Here is a 21,900-nt window from a genome sequence, read left to right as displayed (position 1 = left end):
TCAATTCTGGTTGCTCACATAAAGTTAAGTATTTCAGGAGCAGGCAGAACGCTTTGCTCACTTTTACCATGTCAAGGTTCACAGATGTTTGTGAGTAATATAGTTTTACTTGCCATATTGCCCAACGCTGTGGCAACCAAGAGTGTATTTCAACACATTCAAATTGATACAAAGATGCTCAGTGCAGCAGCTTTAATTGGTGAATTTGCAGGTGTCCCAGAAATTGGACATCTAGGTGATATGAAGAAAAAACCCTGGGGCTGTGGGACACTCCTGCAACAAAATAATATTTATTTATTCACAGAAACACGTGACTGTGACGTACTAGTGTGAGTTTTTGATTAGCTTCAGGCTACTGTAGATACACTGGGTCCTGGGATGCTGTTTTTGTGAACACACTGCCTCCAATGGTCTTTGAAATCATTGCTGTGGACCCTAAATATATTTTATTTCCACAGGCATGTTTTAATCCTGTAATGTTTTGGCACTGTGTATACTTCATGGTTTGATAAAAACAAAAAAAGTCACTAAGACAGCAAACTGATGATTTTTTAAAATTATAAATATCCATTGGATATGGTGGTTGAAGCTTATATAGATTTTAGCATAGCTCAATCTATGTCACGTCATTCATTTCTACCTTGAGAGAGTCTTGTAGCCTTTGTCATTTTGCCGTATGTTACAGAGAATTTTATAATTTCTTCAGTCAACCCTTCAGTAGTAAAATGTTTGACTAATTATTGGTTCACTCAGCAGGTATGACCTACTCTATATGTGAGGTTAATCTCTTATTGTATTTTTCACATGGTCTGTTTACCGTATCCTTATCATCAGAGCTTGTATACCCTTGGAACAGGGAGGTTCTCCTTTTATTACCTATATTTCCAAAGGACGAGAGTTCACAATCATACAATTCTTCTGGAAAGGGCATATGCAGAAGCTTTAATTAAACGAAACACAGGACAATATAAAAGTTCAAAATTATATATATATATTTTTTTTCTGTATCTTAATGAGCAACCCCCAACCTACTGTTGTAGAATGTCCCAAATGTCTCTGGTGCTGGTAACAGATCTAACCACCAGATGCATTGTTCTGCTGCTGAAAGAGATTAACATTAGCATGTAAAAGGTCCCCTATGTAAAGAAAGTTATGCTAATCACACAGTACTTAATTAATGAATTAATAAAGCCACTTCCATCATTAAACTCAACTTCATTGACTAAAAAGGTTTTTATTCCTTGGAGGGATTTGAGATGTTAACATCACAGAAATGCTGTGTCAGATCGCACTCCCACAATAGTTGCTTGAACAGTCATTAACATGTTCGTCAAGTCAAAAGCGATGAATCCAGGCTGTTTAAGCAAACAAGCTAAAGGAATTCCTTGAGGTAATTATTCATTTCCCACCTATCTGTTCTCTATGTTCAATTTACATCAAGATGGGCTTAATTTCAGCATTGTTATGGTATGTAAAACTGTAATGGTAAGGGGAAGATGTGTATAGCCTCAGTGGATACTGTTTTTGTAGTCAGTACCTTTATTTAAGAAACATAGATAAGGATATAAAACAATCCTATATTTCATGTCCATAAACTGTGAAACCAATATAGATTTCCCCTCTTGTCTGGACAAGACTACAATGGAAATAAATCTATGTTATGTTGTGTTATTTAGTTTATGAAGTTCTAAATCTGAACTTTGATCATGTTATATTTTTATTTGTTTATTTGTCTCTAAAGATCCAGTTTAATGCCTAGATCCATCAGCCATTTACTACTCTTGCTCAATGGCTTAATCATTTCCATTTTGTCTCTTTAGATACCCAGTGACATATCTTTATTTTTCGGTCTGTGCATGAATTACTGAACATAAAAGCAGTTTATACTTACATTTAGTATTAGTGGACTCCACTACAGAATGTTACCAATTTGAAAATTAATTAATCTATGCTTAATTTTAGTTGGCAGTTATTACACCCCTAAACTGCTCTACACATTAGAGCCGAAACCGTCCTCTCACTTGTCGTTTACCTAAAACCAATTGGAATTGTATTGTAATGACTGCCGTCCAAGGTCACAGGGAACTGTGGCACACTGTGAAAAATTGAAATTGTCACTTACACGATCCAGAGGTTCATAGCACATTAACACAGGCACTTTCTGTCACTGTCAATTCTTCCTCGTTTTTGATCAATCTAAGCAAAGTCAGATGAAAGGCATATCCACACTATAAGTGCACAGAGCATTGCATTGCTTTCTCATCTTCATTTTATCCCGGAGCGCCGGCTGCACGTTCACAGATCCCTTGCATTTTCTTGATTTTCATGATGACTTCTGTGTTTACATACATTATCTGAGGAAAAGGTGATGGGTACTATGTATATAATAATAGACAGGCTTCAATGAGATACAAACTTTACATTGAAGGTTTCAGAAAATATCACAATATTGTGCCAAATTCAGCTCAGACAGAATAACAAGTCAACAAAATAAAGACACAATGTACATTACTTGGCCATCTACAGTAAATTACAGGTTGTGTTGTGTTACTAGTTGATCCGCCCCTAAATGAAGCAAATGATGCTCAGTGTCCCGAATAAAAACACAGCAACACAAATGCTGCCATGAGCATGACACATGAGAAAATAGTTTTGAGGTAGAAGTTCAGGCTATTCACAGGAAGTTAATCATTGACCATGATGACATTCAGCATTGACATCAAAAACAGAGATCAGAATTAAGGGCACAGACAAACAAACCTCAGGCCGTCTTTAAGTAAGCAGATGTGATAACCTCACAGACATCTTGATCATCTTAAAATTCCCAGCAAGTCTTTAATAAGTACTGTTTAACAGTTTACAGTTAGTTTACTTAGAAAATGTATATATATAAATATTTATCAAGGAAAGTAAACTGATGTTACTGATATACCTTTCCTATAAATTGATTTTATACCAAATGTTTTGTTGTCCATACATTGGTTTTCAAGCCTGTGAGAGAGGCATTAGAGCATGAACATCTGGCTTGGAATCTAATTATCTGACATCTATAACTTTGTCTACATAAAACACAATTATGTGTAGTTTCTGCTTCTTTTCATAAAATTAAGTATTGCCTAAAGTGAAACTATTTCAATATTAAACAACGCAATTGCTATATTCATCCTAAGCTTAGTTGCTAGGAAAACAAATTGTGTAAGTGAATGCATTATACACACCCTCCCCTACACACAATATAAACATGGACATGAAAAATAAGGGTATCAGTATTTTCAAATTTGGATTTAAAAGTCAACTCTAAACACACAGCACCATACTTCTTTTTCCCCTTTTTTCTTTTAGAAAAATCCTTCCAATGTGTCTTTCTGACACGGCCCCCACTGGCAGGATAATGTGCAGGTTTATGAAGGCTCATGATGATTTACACCCCAGACTCCCACATCCTGCAGTGAGTTTACTAGAGCAGGTGGTAATGGTTTTGTTCTTCTCTGTGGGCGTCAGGGCCATTATTTCTATAGCTCCCCACCACTGCTTTCACACTGTCCATTTCAAAAACATGCTGCTTGTCATCCCTGCTGTGTCTCACCCAACATAAGGTGTGTTCGGTTGCATTCTCCAGAGAGTAGAAATTACTTTTCAGGGACATCGGAAAACAACTAAATTCTGTGGAGAAACTTGACACTACTAGAAATGTTTACGTTAAAAGAAACAAATCCTACTGCCTTCAGGTTTATAGTCCTCACTGAAAAAACTGGCTTGTAAAGAGGGTAACAGATCAGAATGTCTTACAATGTTCTAGAAACACCGGAGGGATATGAAAATGTCAAGAAAAAACATATACTGTTCCTCAAAATGTGAGGTTTCTGACATTCATAATATATAAACAAATGGCATGTAGCTTCCGCAAATGGCTGTGCTTTCAGTGCCCACAAAACTATGTATAAAGGTAAGACACACTTTTTTCAGCTGTCTTACCACAGAGAAGATTGCCAGGTTAATCATTGAAAGAATACAGGTGAGAGGGGAGTAAAATAATTAAATCTCAAGGAAACAGCAATGTTGTATTTCATCACATGTATTGCAGGAATCTCAGACAAATAACCCCTGACTATGTACCACCGATCCTTCGATCAATCATGTCCACTCATAATCTTCAGATATACTCAACTTCTGTATTATGAATGTTGATTGTTAATTTCTAGCAATATATTCCAGTCAAATAATTCTGTGGCAGCTGGTTGTAATTTTGAACTGTCATGATAGATGTTTTTTATTCATGCAAAGCCTTTGGCGGGCTCCTTTCTGTAACTGGACAGGTGTTCACCCACCGCAGTTAAGTAGTTAAATATTAAAACAAAAGTTCACGTTGGGAAACTGGATTCATGACAGAGAAAATACAATAACCTTTGAATCCAATTTACTTGAATTATGTAACATTGTCAGCACATGGTCCAATCAAGTTGTGGATGATTGAAAGGTTAGAAGTACTTTTTAAGCACCACAACAAATGTACATCAGAAGGTCTACTCTCTATTGATGCTAACAGGTATGTTCTTTATCTTCTCTGGTTCTTTAGACTCTGCTTTTTGAAAATAATGTTTCAATTTTGCTCATTTTATTTTTGTTTTGAGTGGATCTCCATATACATATTTGGAGTTTGATTTTGTTTTCATTTCCAAGAAACAACACCTTAACTGCATGTATACATTTGCCATTTCTGTTTCCTAGTTCATTTAAAGATTGAATACCCTGCTTTCTGTATTTTTCTATTTCTGTGTGTGTGCCCAGGTACAAGGAAACATGTCATCAAGAAAATCTCTTCCGGACATTAATGTTGGTTCTTTTGTAAGTAGACAGCAATTTCTACGTCACATCTGATTTCCATTAACAATGGGATTTACTCTAATTATGTGTTTGTGTTTTCAATTGTATAAAGAAAATGAAACCGGACAATACAACATGGGCTATGGAAAGAAATGGAATTGTGAATGCATCTTCAGAACACTTACCATCTTTGGATTACAAAGAATACGAAGATCTCTCAAAATGGCACAAGTATCACACAAGTATGCAACACCTGATTCCGTTCCGCTTCAGTTCAGAGTAAGTACAGAACATATTTTTATTTTACAAGCTGTGTTTTCCTATACCAATAAATTGCTCTTCCAATAATTTCCCATTATATGTATCATCCCATAATTCAATGTATCATTCCATAATTAAATACATTCCATAATTACTTTACTTTAAATAATTAAATGCTCATTTCCTTCTTTGTTTAAGGTCTTCCACATCTAACCCTAAAGATGAAGCTGGTTTCTTTTCCTTTACTTCTTTTTCATGGCTCACTCCCCTTTTGTGGAGTGTGTTCAGAAAAAACATAGATGTGAACAATATCCCCTCTTTATCACCTCATGACTGCGCCGATGTTAATGCCAAAAGGTATCTTTTAATTAGTTTAAGTATTTTTTAATTAGTTGGTACACAATGATACATTTTGCTTTGGAAGAGGTTCTTACATATACAACTAAACACATTTGAATTGCTGTACAGATTCCAGAGACTTTGGGAAGAAGAAGTTGCCCGAGTGGGTATGGAGAAGGCCTCGATTGAACGCGTGGCATTCCGTTTCCAGCGAACACGAATGATAATGGCTTTTTTGGCTTCTGTTGCTTTCACTACTGCTGTCTTCCTAGGACCTGTAAGATTTATTGATTTATTAATTTGCTTCTTTGTTTGTTGATGCTGTTTTGATTATAATGGTCATATACCTAGGTCAGTATAATGTCCATGTCAGACACGTGTTGCTTTTCTTATTTCTCACATAAGGCTGGATTTAATTTGAATATTTTAAATGACTCAGGCCAAGACATAGAAAGGAAAAGGGAAAAGCCAAATTTCCAATGAAACTATGGCTTTCTTCATTCATTTTATCTTTGATCATTTTGCTAATTAGAAGAAGGGCAGCATGGTGATGCTGTGGTGCAATGGTTTGCACAGCTGCCTCTTAGCTCCTGGGACCCAGGTTCAATTCTAGCCTTGGCTGCCTTTGTGGAGTTTGCATGGTCTCCATCTGGGTTTTCTGCAGATGCTAAGGTCTTGACCCACTTCCCAAAGACATGCTGCTTAAGTTGATTGGCTGTTTTAAATTGCCCTGATGGCATGAGGGCTGGCTGTGTGTGTGCTGCCCTGCACTGGACTTATATCCCATCCAGGGTGTACCCTGCCTTGCAGCCTGTGCCAGTCTCACTGCGATTATGTAAGAGATGAAGTAAATTTTGAAAATGAATGTGTGGATGAATAGATTGAAAATATATTAAAAAAGCAGGTAGAATAGAAAATGAATAGGTGATGTTTTGTGGACTGGAATTGTGCAGCTACATTGTTGGAATAACATGTCCTTTTGTGTTTTTCAGTCTGTTCTGGTGTACAGCATTCTTCAGTATATTGAATCTTCTGAGTCGAATCTCTTATATGGAATTGGGCTTTGTGCGGCTCTGTTTGTGTCTGAGTTCTGCAAAGCATTTTTTCAGTCCCTGACCTGGGCTATCAATATTGGTACAGGAGTCAAGCTTAAAAGTGCATGTGCTACCATGGCTTTTCAGAAACTTGTTTCTCTGAAGTCACTCAATGGCATCTCTGTTGGAGAGGTAGGAAATGTAACACACACACACATATAATGTATATATATACACATGGTTACAGTGAATATTCAGTATGTGACATAATCTTTTTATCACAGCATTGACTGCTCACATCCTGTTAGTAACACTGGCTATAGGATCTAGATAGAAGTTTGGTGGAAATATAGCACCATTGCACCATAAGAGCTCAAGTGATTGATGTTGACCAGGTAGTTTTTCCCCTAAGGCAGACAATCCTATTGTCCTGCATTTCTGAATGGCATTATCCATTGTTGCCTTTCATGGTCAGAAATGTTGCTTTCAGTCATATCTATAAAAAGTAACTAATACCCATTCCCTACTGAATCTCTGTCAAATATCTTTGTTGAAACTCTGTTTGTGCAAGCTGTATAACTTTATAAATCTGTGACTCAGCTATTGAAACTTCAGTTATTGTTTACAAAAGCTCTTAGGATAGAATTAAGGTTGAGCTCAGGTACACTTTTGGTCCCATATGGTGATGTTTAAATACAATAAATTTAAAACATATTAAATGTAACGTGTATGTGTTTTCCACTTAGGGGGCTGAATACATATACAAACAGTACATTTCAATTTACATTCAACCTGCTTAGCATATAGCAGTATTAAGTTATATAAAAAATGTAAAATATATTTATTTGAATATATATATTTAAAAAATGGGTTTGTGGTATTTGTAATTCATCAAAATGTGACATGTTTGTTTGGGGAGTAATTTTGATAGGCACTGTGTGTATGTATATACTTGGTATACTTACACAGATGTTTAAAAAAAAGTACAAATTTACAAATTATTATGAATTAATAAGAACATTTTTTTGTTTTGTTTTTTAACAGGTGATCAATGTGCTTTCTAGTGATGGCTATCGGATATTTGATGCAATCATTTTTGGGACCTTTACACTATGCATACCAGTCTTGTTGGTCACTGGTATCATTTATGCCTGCTACATTCTTGGATATACTGCACTCATTGGTGTTTTTATATATATTGTCTTCATTCCTATACAGGTTTGTGCTTGAAATTGGAATTTTACTCCTTTAAACAAAACAGAAAGGTCTGACAAAACAGTTAGACAGCAAAAACATTTTTTCTGTTAAAGACAAAGATTAAATAAACAATTGCAGAAGTCCTTTGCTGAGAAACTACAGTGATGTTTAATGTATTGACATGAGGCATAATGAATAACAGTAATAGGTTACCATGTCAAGGCTCTATTTAATTTAAAAGTAAATGCTCTCAGATAAAGTTTGTTTGTTTTGTTGTCTGTTTTAGTTCACGATGGCAAAGCTGATAAACGGTTTCAGGAGGAAAGCTGTAATTATATCAGACAAGCGGGTGCAAACCATGAATGAAGTGCTGACTTGCATTAAACTGATTAAAATGTATGCTTGGGAGGGTTCATTTGAGAAGAATATTATGGGTAAGTTATGTACCGTTACTGGAAAGTGTTTCTGACTTAACAATCATAGAACACATTTCAAATTTTGACAGTTTCAGTGGTAATTGAAAATAAAATGTATTCGCAAATATTGTGACCTGTTTTGTATTTATTTTGTTCTTTCAGGTGTGAGAAAAAATGAGAGGAAAATCCTAGAAAAAGCAGGTTATATTCAAAGCGTCAACAGCTCTGTGACTATCATCATTCCCACAGTGGCCACAATCATAACCTTTGTGGCTCACACGTCTCTGAATTTGAACTTGACATCTTCATCTGTAAGTAATTGCTCTTTATGGAGCAAGACATTTAATTTATTTTTAAATAATGGTCTAGCAAGTCTCTCCAACTTCTTTGTTTTTTCTTTCCTTGTTTTCTTTTCTAGGCCTTTACCGTGATAGCTATTTTCAACTCAATGAGATTCAGCCTTGGCCTCCTTCCATTCTCAGTCAAATCCTTGGCAGAAGCTAAAGTAGCTTTGGCTCGATTAAAGGTAACGGACAAGTTTTAAAACAACAACAAAAAACAATCCTTTTGCATTTCCACATGTTAGTTGCATTTCTTGGTTCATTTTTCATGCCTTAAAGAAACACTTAGCCAACCCTACCTAAAGTGCAGAACATTTCAATTACTGTCATTGCTTTTTAAAGGACTGGACAGTGCTTTTCATAGTGCAAGTGCTTTAAAGGGTTATAATTTCATGATATAATGTATACTAATGCAAAATGCAATGGTTTTAAATGTAATCCTCAAGGTGTTTTACAAAGACATTAGCTACTTAATAAACATTTCTGCTCAAAGTAGGGAAAACATACCACTATGAAATTCGCAATAGGATTCAGTCAATGATTTGTATAAAAATAAAATAAACTTAAAAATTAAATAAATACATACATAAATAAACGTCTGCTATAGTATGATATTATGTACGTGTTTTTCCTCAGAAAATTCTCTGTATTGAAAATCCCGAACCATACCTCACTAAGTTAAAAGACTCCCCGAATGCATTAGTCATGGAAAAGGCCTCTTTTTCCTGGGAACGGCCCCTGGACACTCATGAAGCTGCACAGGGTGTCAGAAATGGGCTGAAAGGAGATAAGAATGAAGCAGAAACCCGAAAGAGTGAACATGGAAACAGAGCTGCTTTGAGAAACATCAGTTTTACATTGCAGAAGGTGCATTTTTATGTAATTTGCTGAATTGATTTGCTAAAAGTATGTAGTAGGGAGCTAGTTCACATCTACACATATACAGTCAGATTACAGATTTACAGTGTTTTAGGTTTTGTGTGTGTGTGTGTGGGGGGGGGGTGGGCTTTGCTGAAGAGTATGCTGGTTGAATTTATTATCCTTCTATCATTTGAAAAACTCTTACTAAAAGTACATTTTCAACTAATTATTTAAATCTACAGTTTTTGCTATGTCTAAATGATAAACTCCACTTAGGTTTAATTCTAGATAATGATTTTCATTGTTACTCATCAAAATATTATTGGCTGAAATTTGATTTTAGGGAAAGCTACTTGGAATTTGTGGAAATGTTGGCAGCGGAAAAAGTTCACTTATTTCAAGCTTACTGGGAGAGGTGAGTGAAAATAAGAATTCTACAGTTAATATAATATATTTTACAAGCATTTGATGTCAAATAATGCATAATAATTCAAATTGTGCTTAAATATTGGATTTGAATTTAATTTAATTAAGTTATCTTATCATATTAGCAAGCAAGCACACATATAGATGTATGTATGTAGTACATACGTGTGCACACGCACTTAAAAAAATACACAGAGATTAAAGAAAATTAAAGAGCAAAAGAAAGAAAAAGAATAACTAGTTTGCAAATCTATGTCCACACTACATTTGGCATTGAAAAATATCCGTATAGCCGATGCAGCTGTTGGTTTACATAACAGAATTAGGTTTTGATAAGACATGCATCTCTCACCTTCTACAGATGCACCTGCACCACGGATCTGTGGCAGCAGATGGAGAATTTGCCTATGTGTCTCAACAGGCCTGGATATTTCACGGAAGTGTGCGGGATAATATTCTCATGGGAGAGACATTTGATAAAAATAGGTATTTAGACAGAAAATGTGTTGAAAACAATTTAAAAGAAATGAAATCACTGGGCTTCAAAGCACACTAGCTGGCTTCTGAAGGCAATAGCTTTGCTGCACAACTACATCACTGATGTCCACTTGCAAGACTTTAGAGACTTCTGTGTTGGTTACGTTTTCCATTTATAAAAAGTGTGCCTTTGAGCTGCAGGATCTAGGGCAAGACTTCACTAGGGACACTTAAAGGGGGTAAGGTCAAACTGACTACCAACGCAAATCAGAAGGGACTGCTTTGTCACAGTATGAAGTAATTACATTCAGTTTCCCAGTTTCTTGCATTTTGGAGTTACTATTATAAATATGATGTCCTATTTTTCTTCTTTCATAGGTATAACAAAGTAATTCGTGCCTGCTGTCTAAAGCCCGATTTAGCAATTCTTCCATATGGTGACAAGACTGAGGTGAGCCGCTGGTTGTCATTGTAATTATTAATAATAATAATTCATAATAGCCATCATAATTATTAGTTTCTGTTATTTTCCAGTACTGACTGAATCACAAGTGATTTCCTAACCTCCTATATCTGCTCTATTCAAACAACTTGCCTTATTTCTGATAACAGAAGTGTTCAGTAGAGTATGTCTGCAGGATAGAGCCAGAACAAAGTCATGGCCTATTTACACCGCTATACACAGGGTGGCAAAGAAGCAAAGTGCAATTACAGAGAATTTAGTGGACCTCTGTGATACACAGTACACGAGTAAGTACTTTTAAGGAGTAGAAAAGTTCTCTAATTTGTCCTCTGTTCTTTGCGTTAAAGATTGGTGAAAGGGGCCTCAATCTCTCAGGTGGGCAGAAACAGAGGATCAGCCTTGCCCGAGCGATCTATTCCAACAGAGACATCTACCTTCTGGACGACCCGCTTTCAGCTGTCGATGCCCACGTTGGGAAACACATCTTTGAAGAATGTATCAAGAAGGAACTCAGGGGGAAGACTGTCATTCTAGTGACTCATCAACTGCAGGTACAATTTAGACAACTCCTGGAGCCTGACACTGGAGCATGAGTCAGCATAACACAAAACTTTCCAAGCACCCATCGGTTCATTACACAAAAGAGGGTTCAATCATCTGACCCTGCTGTTTGCAGAACATGCAAACAGACCCCGTGAAAAACTGTCCAAACTCATAAAACCTTCTGTAATGAGCAGTATTGTATGTGTATACAGACCGAAGTACACAATGCTCAACAGCTTTAAATGCTTTATGTTAACTGTCTCATATCGTGCTCATATGGCTTCTTATATTTGTATGCTTTGGTTTGATCTTTAAACACATGTAAATTATTAAACGTATATAAAACTTGGATAATGGTTTTATTTTAGTGTTGTATACCTTTTTGTTTTCTTGTTTTTTAAGTACCTGGAGTTCTGCGACGAAGTCCTATTACTTGAAAATGGGGAAATAAAGGAATGGGGCTCCCACGAAGTCTTAATGAGCAATAAAGGAAAATACTCTCAGCTTATCAATAACTTCCAATCAGAACACTCAAATGTAAGATGATTGTACTTCATTATTATTAGTATTCAATTCCACGAAGTTACTGTGAAAGGTTTTTGGAAATATTTGATATGATGATGCAATTATTACATCTTTGGATATAAATTGATGATATTGGTGGCATTCTTGAATTGTTAAGATTGTTATGTTTTCCAAAAGGAACAAAAAGATGATGACAGTAAACCAAAATCAGCATCTATTCCAGAAGAACATCCTCCTCAGGTTGCCAATGGAATAGACAATCCAGGTTAGTGATGATGTTTAAAAAAAAAAAAAAAAAAAACATTTGTCTGTATGATACTGCTTTTAAACAGTACACACAAGACTAACTTCTGCTTTTTTTATTTTAGCTTTTGATATGTCAGATGAGATTAATGAATCTGAAGAGCACAACAAGGACACACATGGCAAAAGAGGTACAATGTAGTTTCTAATTGTATTCTGTTCATTCATACGACACTAGATTAAAATGGCATGCGATATGTAATCAGAATCTAAGAGTAGAGGTCATTGTGTGCAATTTATTTGTCTTATTGGCGTAGTTCTATTGTGGGAGCATTTCCCTTATGTTATGTTATTAATAGTGAGCCTAGAAAATACATTGTGTACCCAGAGAGGCGGAGATGGATAGATCCTTCAAACTGGGAGGAAAAAGCTATAACATATGTTCAAAAATTACAACAATTACTTAATTTAGGTTGAATAGGTTAAGAAGTATTGATAAGTTAAATAAGGAGACAATATTGCCAGTTACCAGTTAAATAAGGGTTGATAAATACTCCATCAGTTGTATATATATTGCAGGATGTTTTTTTTTTTTTTTAAAGGTTTGCATAGATGTATGTGTAAGGATCTTTAGTATGTTTATTTCATACAATTTTTTTATTCCCTTCATCAAAGGATCCAAGGATCAGCTTGTTTTGACTGAACTAATGCAGGAAGGTTCAGTTTCATGCAAAGCTTATCATCACTATGTGAAAGCAGCTGGAGGTAAGGAACGCATGCTTCTTAATCGATATCTTCCCTTATGCTTCTGTGATAGCATACATAACAGTAATGCTTTAATTAAGGATATACATGATATATTCTTCAAACTGACACCTGGTGAAATTGCTATTGGCTGGTGGGGTGTTTAATGAAGTGCTGGCTTAGATTATGGAGGTCTAATTATGTGAAGTATTATCTAATTCGTTCCATCTAACTTGGTTCTTGTTTTGTTTTTTTTCAGGATATTTTCTGGCTCTGTTTGTTGCATTGGTGTTCATTGGCGTACTAGGAGTATCTGCTTTTAGTAACTGGTGGCTGAGTTTTTGGCTAGAGCAAGGATCTGGGGTAATCTTCCATGCTTTATCACCAAAATGTTAACAAATGTACTATTGAAACAACACTGTGAAAATCATACAGTTGTATAGTTGAAAAGTGTGGATTGTTTTTGTTTTTATTTCTCAAACAAATATTTCTGTTGTAGAAAATGTGCAAACTTTGATTGTCTAAGTGGTAATGTTTTTCTTCTTCCGTTTGTTTTACAATTGCAGCAGAATAGCTCTTTGGTTGCAAATATTTCTGACAACAACACAATGTATTCAGGAGATAGTGGCAATGTTACAGAAAACCCCAGACTTCATTTTTACCAGCTGGTTTATGGGATGTGCATTGTGGGAATGGTTGCACTGAGTGTCGTCAAAGGATATGTGTTCACAAAAACCACCCTGAGGGCTTCTTCAAAGCTCCATGACAAGATGTTTCACAAGGTAAAGATTTGGTCATAGATAATGATAATGATAATAATAATAATAATAATAATAATAATAATAATAATAATAATAATAATAATAAGTAGTAGTAGTATTAAATTCACTTTATTCACTTTTGGCTTTAAAATTTTAGCATGTTACAGGCAGGCCAGTATGGGGCACTGTTTTTACATTATTACTAAAGTCTTATGATCAAGGAAAGGCTGTCTAAAAGATAAAATGGTAGACATATATTAAATATGAACTGTTATTTACTGAAAGTCCTTGATGACCTATTTATTTAATTTTAGATCCTGCGCAGCCCAATGAGTTTCTTTGACACCACACCAACTGGAAGGATGATAAACAGATTCTCCAAGGACCTGGATGAGATAGATGTTGGCACACCCTTCAATTTGGAGAACTGTTTTCAGATCTTCCTGCAAGTTTTATTCACCGTTATCACAATCTCGGCTGTGTTTCCCGAACTCCTCATCGCAGTCGTATTGCTGACTATGTTATTGGGAGTTATTCTATTGTAAGTCATCCTTTTTCACAGAAAAACACATTCAGGATCCAATATGTTTAAAAGTTAACTTTTATGTTGAACACTCTAGAAGACTACTAGTAAAAAATCGAATCAAATTTCAAAGTAATTATTTGCCTCAGTTTAGATTTATACTGTGCGTATAGCTCACAAAACCTGGTACAACATGAGAAGTGAGGCATATATTGGGGCTTCATGCTTTATTGTTTTTTATTGTTTCTGAACCAGGAATCCATATAAGGTTCCTTCCAGATATTGTTTACCTTCATCTACTTTGAAGATAATTCAAAAACTTTTTTTTTATAGAAATGTAGTTAATAGATTTTATGGAATTGCCTGACTTTTTACTTGTGCCTTTCAGTATTTTCCAAAGGAGCATTAGGGGGCTAAAGAGATTGGAAAATATCAGTCGGTCGCCATGGTTTTCTCACACTACATCTACAATTCAAGGACTCAGCACCATCCATGCCTACAAGAAGGAGAAACAATATATAGCCAAGTAAGAACTTATCTCTTTAAACATTGTAATATTTTGTTGTCCCTTCCAAATAACATCCATAAATGCCTGAAACATGATTATAGAGCACTTTCTTGTAATTCACAAGGACCAATAATTAACAGTTGCATTTGTTTAGAATGTGGAGCCATAATTTGATTTTGGTCATTATATTTATTAAAAAAATAAATGCAAATCTGTTAAATAAATGCACCTACAAATTCAAATGAAGGCCATTGTATTTGAATGTGTAAGTACACCAATGGCTACAAACAGCTTACTGCTCTTTTTATGTAAATTGTCATATTTGCCTTAACTTTTTCAAAAAATATTTTTAGGTTTATGCAATTGAGTGACATCAATTCTAATCATTTCATGCTGTTCAACACTGGGACAAGATGGCTTTCCTTTAGGCTGGATTTTCTCACCACAATAATCACTCTACTGGTTGCCTTATTTGTTGTTCTGAGCCCTCCAACAATCAATGCAGCATATAAAGGGCTAGCTCTGTCCTACACAATCCAGGTAGGAAACAAAACAAAACAAAAAAACAATACAAACTTTGATATTCTGTTTTTAAATCCTAGACCAAATCAAAATGTTGACCTACCTGTGAAACTCAAATTACAAACTTGTACCCAATCGCAGGCAATTTCATTATCAGAGGCCACACCATTCTGCTACTTCTGAGAAAACATATGATAGGGCTCAAGTTCAGTTCACAGATAGCTCAAAGTTTTAATTTGTTCTAAGCCTAAGTGTTATCTGTTTCTGAGTTTTAAGTGGTTGTCAGCAATATTAAGTATAATTGTGTTACTTAGGTTTAATTAATGCTCAGGAGAATTTAAACCCAGACATTATATATATATATATATATATATATATATATATATATATATATATATATACACACTCACCTAAAGGATTATTAGGAACACCATACTAATACTGTGTTTGACCCCCTTTCGCCTTCAGAACTGCCTTAATTCTACGTGGCATTGATTCAACAAGGTGCTGAAAGCATTCTTTAGAAATGTTGGCCCATATTGATAGGATAGCATCTTGCAGTTGATGGAGATTTGTGGGATGCACATCCAGGGCACGAAGCTCCCGTTCCACCACATCCCAAAGATGCTCTATTGGGTTGAGATCTGGTGACTGTGGGGGCCAGTTTAGTACAGTGAACTCATTGTCATGTTCAAGAAACCAATTTGAAATGATTCGACCTTTGTGACATGGTGCATTATCCTGCTGGAAGTAGTCATCAGAGGATGGGTACATGGTGGTCATAAAGGGATGGACATGGTCAGAAACAATGCTCAGGTAGGCCGTGGCATTTAAACGATGCCCAATTGGCACTAAGGGGCCTAAAGTGTGCCAAGAAAACATCCCCCACACCATTACACCACCACCACCAGCCTGCACAGTGGTAACAAGGCATGATGGATCCATGTTCTCATTCTGTTTACGCCAAATTCTGACTCTACCATCTGAATGTCTCAACAGAAATCGAGACTCATCAGACCAGGCAACATTTTTCCAGTCTTCAACTGTCCAATTTTGCTGAGCTTGTGCAAATTTTAGGCTCTTTTTCCTATTTGTAGTGGAGATGAGTGGTACCCGGTGGGGTCTTCTGCTGTTGTAGCCCATCCACCTCAAGGTTGTACGTGTTGTGGCTTCACAAATGCTTTGCTGCATACCTCGGTTGTAACGAGTGGTTATTTCAGTCAAAGTTGCTCTTCTATCAGCTTGAATCAGTCGGCCCATTCTCCTCTGACCTCTAGCATCAACAAGGCATTTTCGCCCACAGGACTGCCGCATACTGGATGTTTTTCCCTTTTCACACCATTCTTTGTAAACCCTAGAAATGGTTGTGCGTGAAAATCCCAGTAACTGAGCAGATTGTGAAATACTCAGACCGGCCCGTCTGGCACCAACAACCATGCCACGCTCAAAATTGCTTAAATCACCTTTCTTTCCCATTCAGACATTCAGTTTGGAGTTCAGGAGATTGTCTTGACCAGGACCACACCCCTAAATGCATTGAAGCAACTGCCATGTGATTGGTTGGTTAGATAATTGCATTAATGAGAAATTGAACAGGTGTTCCTAATAATCCTTTAGGTGAGTGTGTATATATATATATATATATATATATACCCTTGTAGTTTTACTCTTAATGTAGGTAAGGGATGACATGACATGGTTTATTAATGAAAAAATACTGTTAAATGAGTCATTAATAATATGCAATGTAATTTAGATTCAATTCTAGTTTAATGAATTAATGTGAATCCCATTTTATGATCAGTATAAATAACCCTGTATATTACTGTTTTTGAATTGCAGTTAACTGGTATGCTGCAGTTCTGTGTAAGGCTGGCAACTGAACTGGAGGCAAAATTCACATCAGTAGAAAGGATACTAGAATATATACTGGTGAGTGCATCATCAAATGGATGCTGCTTTTACAATGTCAACTTCTCTTACCCAATGACACACACAATACGAATTCACACTTCAATTCAGCCGATTTTTTTTTTCATAAAAACAAAATTAAAAACAATATTATGACAGTAGTACATACAGAGGAGGGACTCCATAGCAACAGTTCCTTTTAACACTCTTAAAACCTCTTCTTTACTTGAAGTACAGCTGCCTTGCTAAATCATATATTCATTTATTCCTTTCTTTGCTAAAAGCTCCCTAGGCACCTTTTACACTCTGCTTGAAGTAACATTAGCGTTCTCTCTTTTAGGGCTGTGTCTCCGAAGCACCCACTAAGATTAAGGATGCAAATATCCCAGACGGCTGGCCTCATAAAGGTGCAATCACTTTCAAGGAATACCAGATGAGATACAGAGAGAACACTCCAATAGTCCTGAATAGTTTAAATTTAGAAATTGCTGCAAAGGAAAAAGTTGGAATTGTAGGAAGAACGGGTTCTGGTAAGATATGTGTATATATTATACATACATTTATTTTTTCTTAGTCATTAAAGGTGCTGTGGGGGAAAAGGCAGCAAAAATAATCCAGCATCCATTGGCTAATGAATGTGTAATACATTATCATGGCCAATAAGAAGCAGAAAGGTACATCATTTCATAAGGCACTGAAAATAATATATACAAGAGCTTTAAGCTTTAAGAGGTCTGCTATTGGTTTATATTTTATATAAGGCCATTTAAATCAGTGAATATTGAGTTCTTCTACTAAAGATAAAGGTTGTTTATGCAAAGGATGTAAAAAAGGGGGTGATATCTTTTTTTCATTAAATTGGCCAACTTTTACAACCATGACACTAATAAATGTATGCTTATTTGGGTCAATTCAATGTACAGACCTTTTTCTTGTTATTTTCTCTTTTTATTTCTTTGTGTTTGTGTGTGTGATATTCACATTGGTACCATTTTTATTTATTTATAGGGAAATCTTCCCTTGGAGTTGCCCTGTTTAGACTTGTTGAGCCATCCTGTGGTACAATCTTCATTGACAATGTAGATATCAGTAGTATTGGACTGGAAGATCTACGAAGTAAACTGGCTGTAATTCCCCAGGATCCAGTGTTGTTCATTGGTACTATAAGGTAATAAGTCATTGTATACCTTATAGGATATACATGCACACATACTTCCTTTAAATTTCTACATTTCAAGAGTAGATGCATGTATATAACTTTAAATAGGTAGTGGTTAGGGCTCTGGACTCTGAAGTGGAGGGTTGTGGGTTTAGTCCCAGGTGGGGACACTGCTGTTATACCCTTGAGCAAGGTACTTTGCCTAGATTGCTCCAGTAAATGCCTAGCTGTACAAATCGGTAAAATGTGATATATTGTAACAATTGTAAGTCACCCTGGATAAGGGTGTCTGCTAAGAAATTGAGCAATAATAAAATAATGTATATTTTTCTCAAATATTTTCTCAGTTGAGCGTGCAAATGTAATTTATTTTTGGGCACCAAATTAAAATAGTAATGTTCCAAAATTAGCTGAGAGTTTAAGTTAATGAACCATTACAAACAATGAAACTAAATAACAACTGAAATTCCAAGCATATAATAATGCCTTGATTTTAATTATCCTCCTTTTTTTTCTCTGTTACTGATAAAGTTTGACCTGACCACACATGTTTCTTTCTGTTCAGTCTGATTAAGTTTAATTTACTTTTTGTTCAAACGAATCTTTTCACCTGAAGATTGAGTTTGCACCATCTATTCACCCATTCAGATGCAAAGCAGAAATAGTCAAATCCCCAACCCAAAAGTACTTAATAAAGAAGATGCATTATTACTCAAGACATCTCTATTGAATAACATTGTATTTGTTTTGTTTTTAATGCAGGTATAACCTTGATCCCTTTAACAAATACAGTGATGAAGATATTTGGAAAGCCCTGGAAAACACATATATGAAGGAAACAGTATGTGCAACCTTCAATTTATTATTGTGCTTTTCAAGTAATTACTCAATTAGAAAAGTTGACCTGAAATAGGTTTCTTCATTTTCTGTTTCCTAAAACCAAATTGCTTTCCATTACGTTCACAGAGTTATTTTGAACCGGGTGTCAAATTGTTGTGTAATCTGCTGACAAAGTTGATGTTAGGGGCTGAATTCAATACAATGAGTTTGCCCTCGAGGCACACCTTATATGCCTGAATGAATGTGACATTTATTTTAAAATGAAAATGAAAAAAAAATCCATTTAGAATACATGCCATGTTTTGCTTATTCTGAGAGTATTGTACCTTTCAACAAATTATGTATTTTTAATTGTAACTTACAGCAAGCACAATGCACTTCACATAGGCTTGCAGAAATATGAAACACGGTAGAAATATTAGGCAAATGCCTTTACAGTAAATAAAATTGATAATTATTGCCATAAGGTGTGTACACTGGATATATATCTAATACCACAAAACTGCAGGTCTTCAATGTTTTCTCTTTTTAATATTTTGATAGTCATATATTTTTTAATTGATAGCTTTTCTGTGCATAAAGGTCCGTAATAATGTTGGTTTTTAATGTTTGTAATGATTTTATTTGTACAGATCTCAAAGCTGCCTGAGAAGCTAGAATCCAAGGTGACAGAAAACGGAGAGAATTTCTCTGTGGGAGAAAGACAGCTGATGTGTATGGCCAGGGCCCTGCTCAGAAACTCAAAGGTCAGATGACTGAAAAAATCTAAATTGACAATGGTTCCAATTCCTGTTTTGAAGATTGCTTTGATATTTGATTGTTTTGTTGAGATTGACTTAAATAACAACACAATAATAAAACAGAATATTAAGCATCATTTATGATCACTCTAGTGTACATAGATTATCATTTTGACTTCATAACTGTGCATTAGACATCAACAGAAGATTGATGCATTTTTTAACAGGACCTCCAAGGTAATAACTGGTCATTATGTTATTGTTATTGGGTAAACATTATTATGATTAATACATTCATCCAGTACAGGGTCACAGTGGGCCTTACCCAGAGGACACTGGGCATTAGCCAGGGCACAATAGTACATCTCAGGGAAATAATAATAATATATGTAAACCATACAAATCATATTGAACTAACCCTGGGCTTGGTCTCGCTTCTTCACCTACAGATAATTCTGCTGGATGAAGCCACAGCGTCCATTGACTCGGAGACTGACGGTCTGATCCAGCACACCATTCGCCGGGCATTTCAGGACTGCACCATGCTCACCATCGCTCACCGGATCAACACTGTGGTGGAGTGTGACCGGATTCTGGTCATGGACAATGGAAAGGTGAAGGAAAAAAGTGTCTCTTTATGAACGAAGCATCCCATGTGTGAAACATTCCTCAGGGTTGTGAACAGTATCTACTCCTTGTTTGTGTTAAAATCCAACTAAAATCTCAAGCAAAATGTAGAGACAGGACCTGCTGCCTATTCCTTTGGACTTTAAAAACTCATCAAAAAGAAAATAAGAATGACTACATATTACTTATAAACAGCTCTACAGATATATGGAGACATATAATACTTTATTTTTCACAACACCACTAGTTCCTCTCTAAGCTGTCATACCTTCTTGCATGATAGAAATTTGAAGTACCTTAATATATTTTTTTCCATTCTTCATCTCGTAGGCCGCTGAATTTGACAGACCAGAAGTCCTTTTACAGAGACCAGATTCATTATTTGCATCACTTCTCGCAGCTGCCAACAACATGGAAACGTGAGCAGAGTCGGGAAAGCCTCTGTACTGCTGCTGGCTGCACTCCTCTTTGGCTTTCGACAACAAACAATCTTTGACAACGAACACGCACAGTCTTTGTGATTTATTTGTCATTGATGAAGGGGAAATGCAAGGCTTTTGTTGAACAGCGATAGTAACTGGTCTTCAGTAGCGGTAATGGAGGACAGTGAGATGTAGGACAGATTGCAGGTGGGATATGGAATGTTAATAAGTAAAATAGAAAAATAGCTGTTCAATTCAATGCACCCATTTTGATGGGTTCGGTCCGTAATATTCCAGAGTGGAATGTTGATAAGAAGATGCGTTTGATGTTGAAACCTCTCATTTATCTCCCCTGTCTGTGCCGTTGAGCTGCAGACAGTAGATTGGAGTGAACTGCCCCCCCTGACGTGGTGCTGGTTGCCCTGTTGTGCTTAGCAGCTGGTAAAACTGCAGCCAACTCATTTCATAAAACTGATATTTTTTATGAAATATTAAAGGAATTGGGGAAACTCCTCAACTTTATATTTGTTTTATTCTATTGATACGGTTTCTTTTTTTATTATATTTAATAGCCATGTAAATGCTGCATCAAAAAGGTAACTTATTTAATTTAATATGTTTTTAACAGACTCAAAATCCTTGATTGTCTTGGCTGTAAGTCACACAATTTGGCAACCCTGAGATGATAAATGACTGAGAACTGAACTTTCCGTTGGCATGGACAATTTAATTTTTTCTCTAGCCAAGAAAGCAAGATTAATTGTTTTTTCGTGTCTTGAAAAATCACCCAGAATATCAGGTTGTAACTAGTGTCACATCTTATTAATCGCAATTGTGGCTCAAACTGTTGTGTGCTCTAAACTTAAGCTAAAGTTGTGACTGGTATTTAACTCTTTAAACACAGAAATGTATGTCTTGTCTTTTTTTACACATATTGTATATTTACTATTGCACATGTCCTTGACTATTTGTACATTTAAATTCTGGAGTAAAAATAAAGCTGCTCAGTAAGACTAAGCAAGTATGCAGTGATTGTTTAAACAAAACAGGAAGCAAGCTCATTATTTCATCTGCTGTGGGATATGTTAATGCACCCATATGGCAAAATAATAACAAAAATATAAACAAACAGCTGGAGATATTGGTGAAATCACTGTACCTCTTTTACATCACTACAGGAGCATCCCTCCCCC

The 21,900-nt window shown here is 35.8% G+C and overlaps 1 protein-coding gene across 2 annotated transcripts; it reads left to right on the top strand.

Annotated features, from left to right (window-relative positions):
• Positions 1–4,115: 4,115 nt before the first annotated feature.
• abcc12 (ATP-binding cassette, sub-family C (CFTR/MRP), member 12) lies at positions 4,116–21,724 on the top strand. Of its 2 annotated transcripts, none has more exons than XM_066713713.1 (31): positions 4,116–4,546; positions 4,789–4,845; positions 4,937–5,103; positions 5,284–5,442; positions 5,554–5,701; positions 6,417–6,650; positions 7,503–7,676; positions 7,942–8,089; positions 8,234–8,382; positions 8,490–8,597; positions 9,049–9,279; positions 9,617–9,688; positions 10,061–10,185; positions 10,555–10,627; positions 10,987–11,190; positions 11,585–11,719; positions 11,885–11,972; positions 12,076–12,141; positions 12,626–12,715; positions 12,954–13,057; positions 13,264–13,476; positions 13,770–13,996; positions 14,367–14,504; positions 14,840–15,026; positions 16,851–16,940; positions 17,260–17,449; positions 17,928–18,087; positions 18,841–18,919; positions 19,551–19,664; positions 20,108–20,272; positions 20,616–21,724. In XM_066713713.1, the coding sequence occupies exons 2-31, from the start codon at positions 4,801–4,803 to the stop codon at positions 20,706–20,708; spliced, it is 4,176 nt and encodes a 1,391-aa protein (XP_066569810.1). In that variant the 5' UTR covers positions 4,116–4,546; positions 4,789–4,800; the 3' UTR covers positions 20,709–21,724. The 2 variants fall into 2 exon arrangements, with proteins under 2 accessions (XP_066569810.1, XP_066569809.1); XM_066713712.1 differs by having other exon boundaries at positions 4,117–4,546; positions 13,261–13,476.
• The last annotated feature ends 176 nt before the right edge of the window (positions 21,725–21,900 follow it).

Source organism: Amia ocellicauda, chromosome 9 (assembly GCF_036373705.1).
Source record: "Amia ocellicauda isolate fAmiCal2 chromosome 9, fAmiCal2.hap1, whole genome shotgun sequence".
Lineage (NCBI taxonomy): Eukaryota > Metazoa > Chordata > Actinopteri > Amiiformes > Amiidae > Amia > Amia ocellicauda.
The sequence above is the reverse complement of the archived record's forward strand: the minus strand, read 5'-3'. Positions and strand labels throughout refer to the sequence as shown.

What these genes read in the sequence shown, in the direction of transcription:
- abcc12 (XM_066713712.1), top strand. Translation starts at nt 4,801, where the DNA reads ATGTCATCAAGAAAATCTCTTCCGGACATTAATGTTGGTTCTTTT. An exon ending in ACATTAATGTTGGTTCTTTT is followed by an intron (nt 4,846 to 4,936) that starts GTAAGTAGACAG and finishes AATTGTATAAAG; the next exon opens with AAAATGAAACCGGACAATAC. An exon ending in CCCTGCTCAGAAACTCAAAG is followed by an intron (nt 19,665 to 20,107) that starts GTCAGATGACTG and finishes CTTCACCTACAG; the next exon opens with ATAATTCTGCTGGATGAAGC.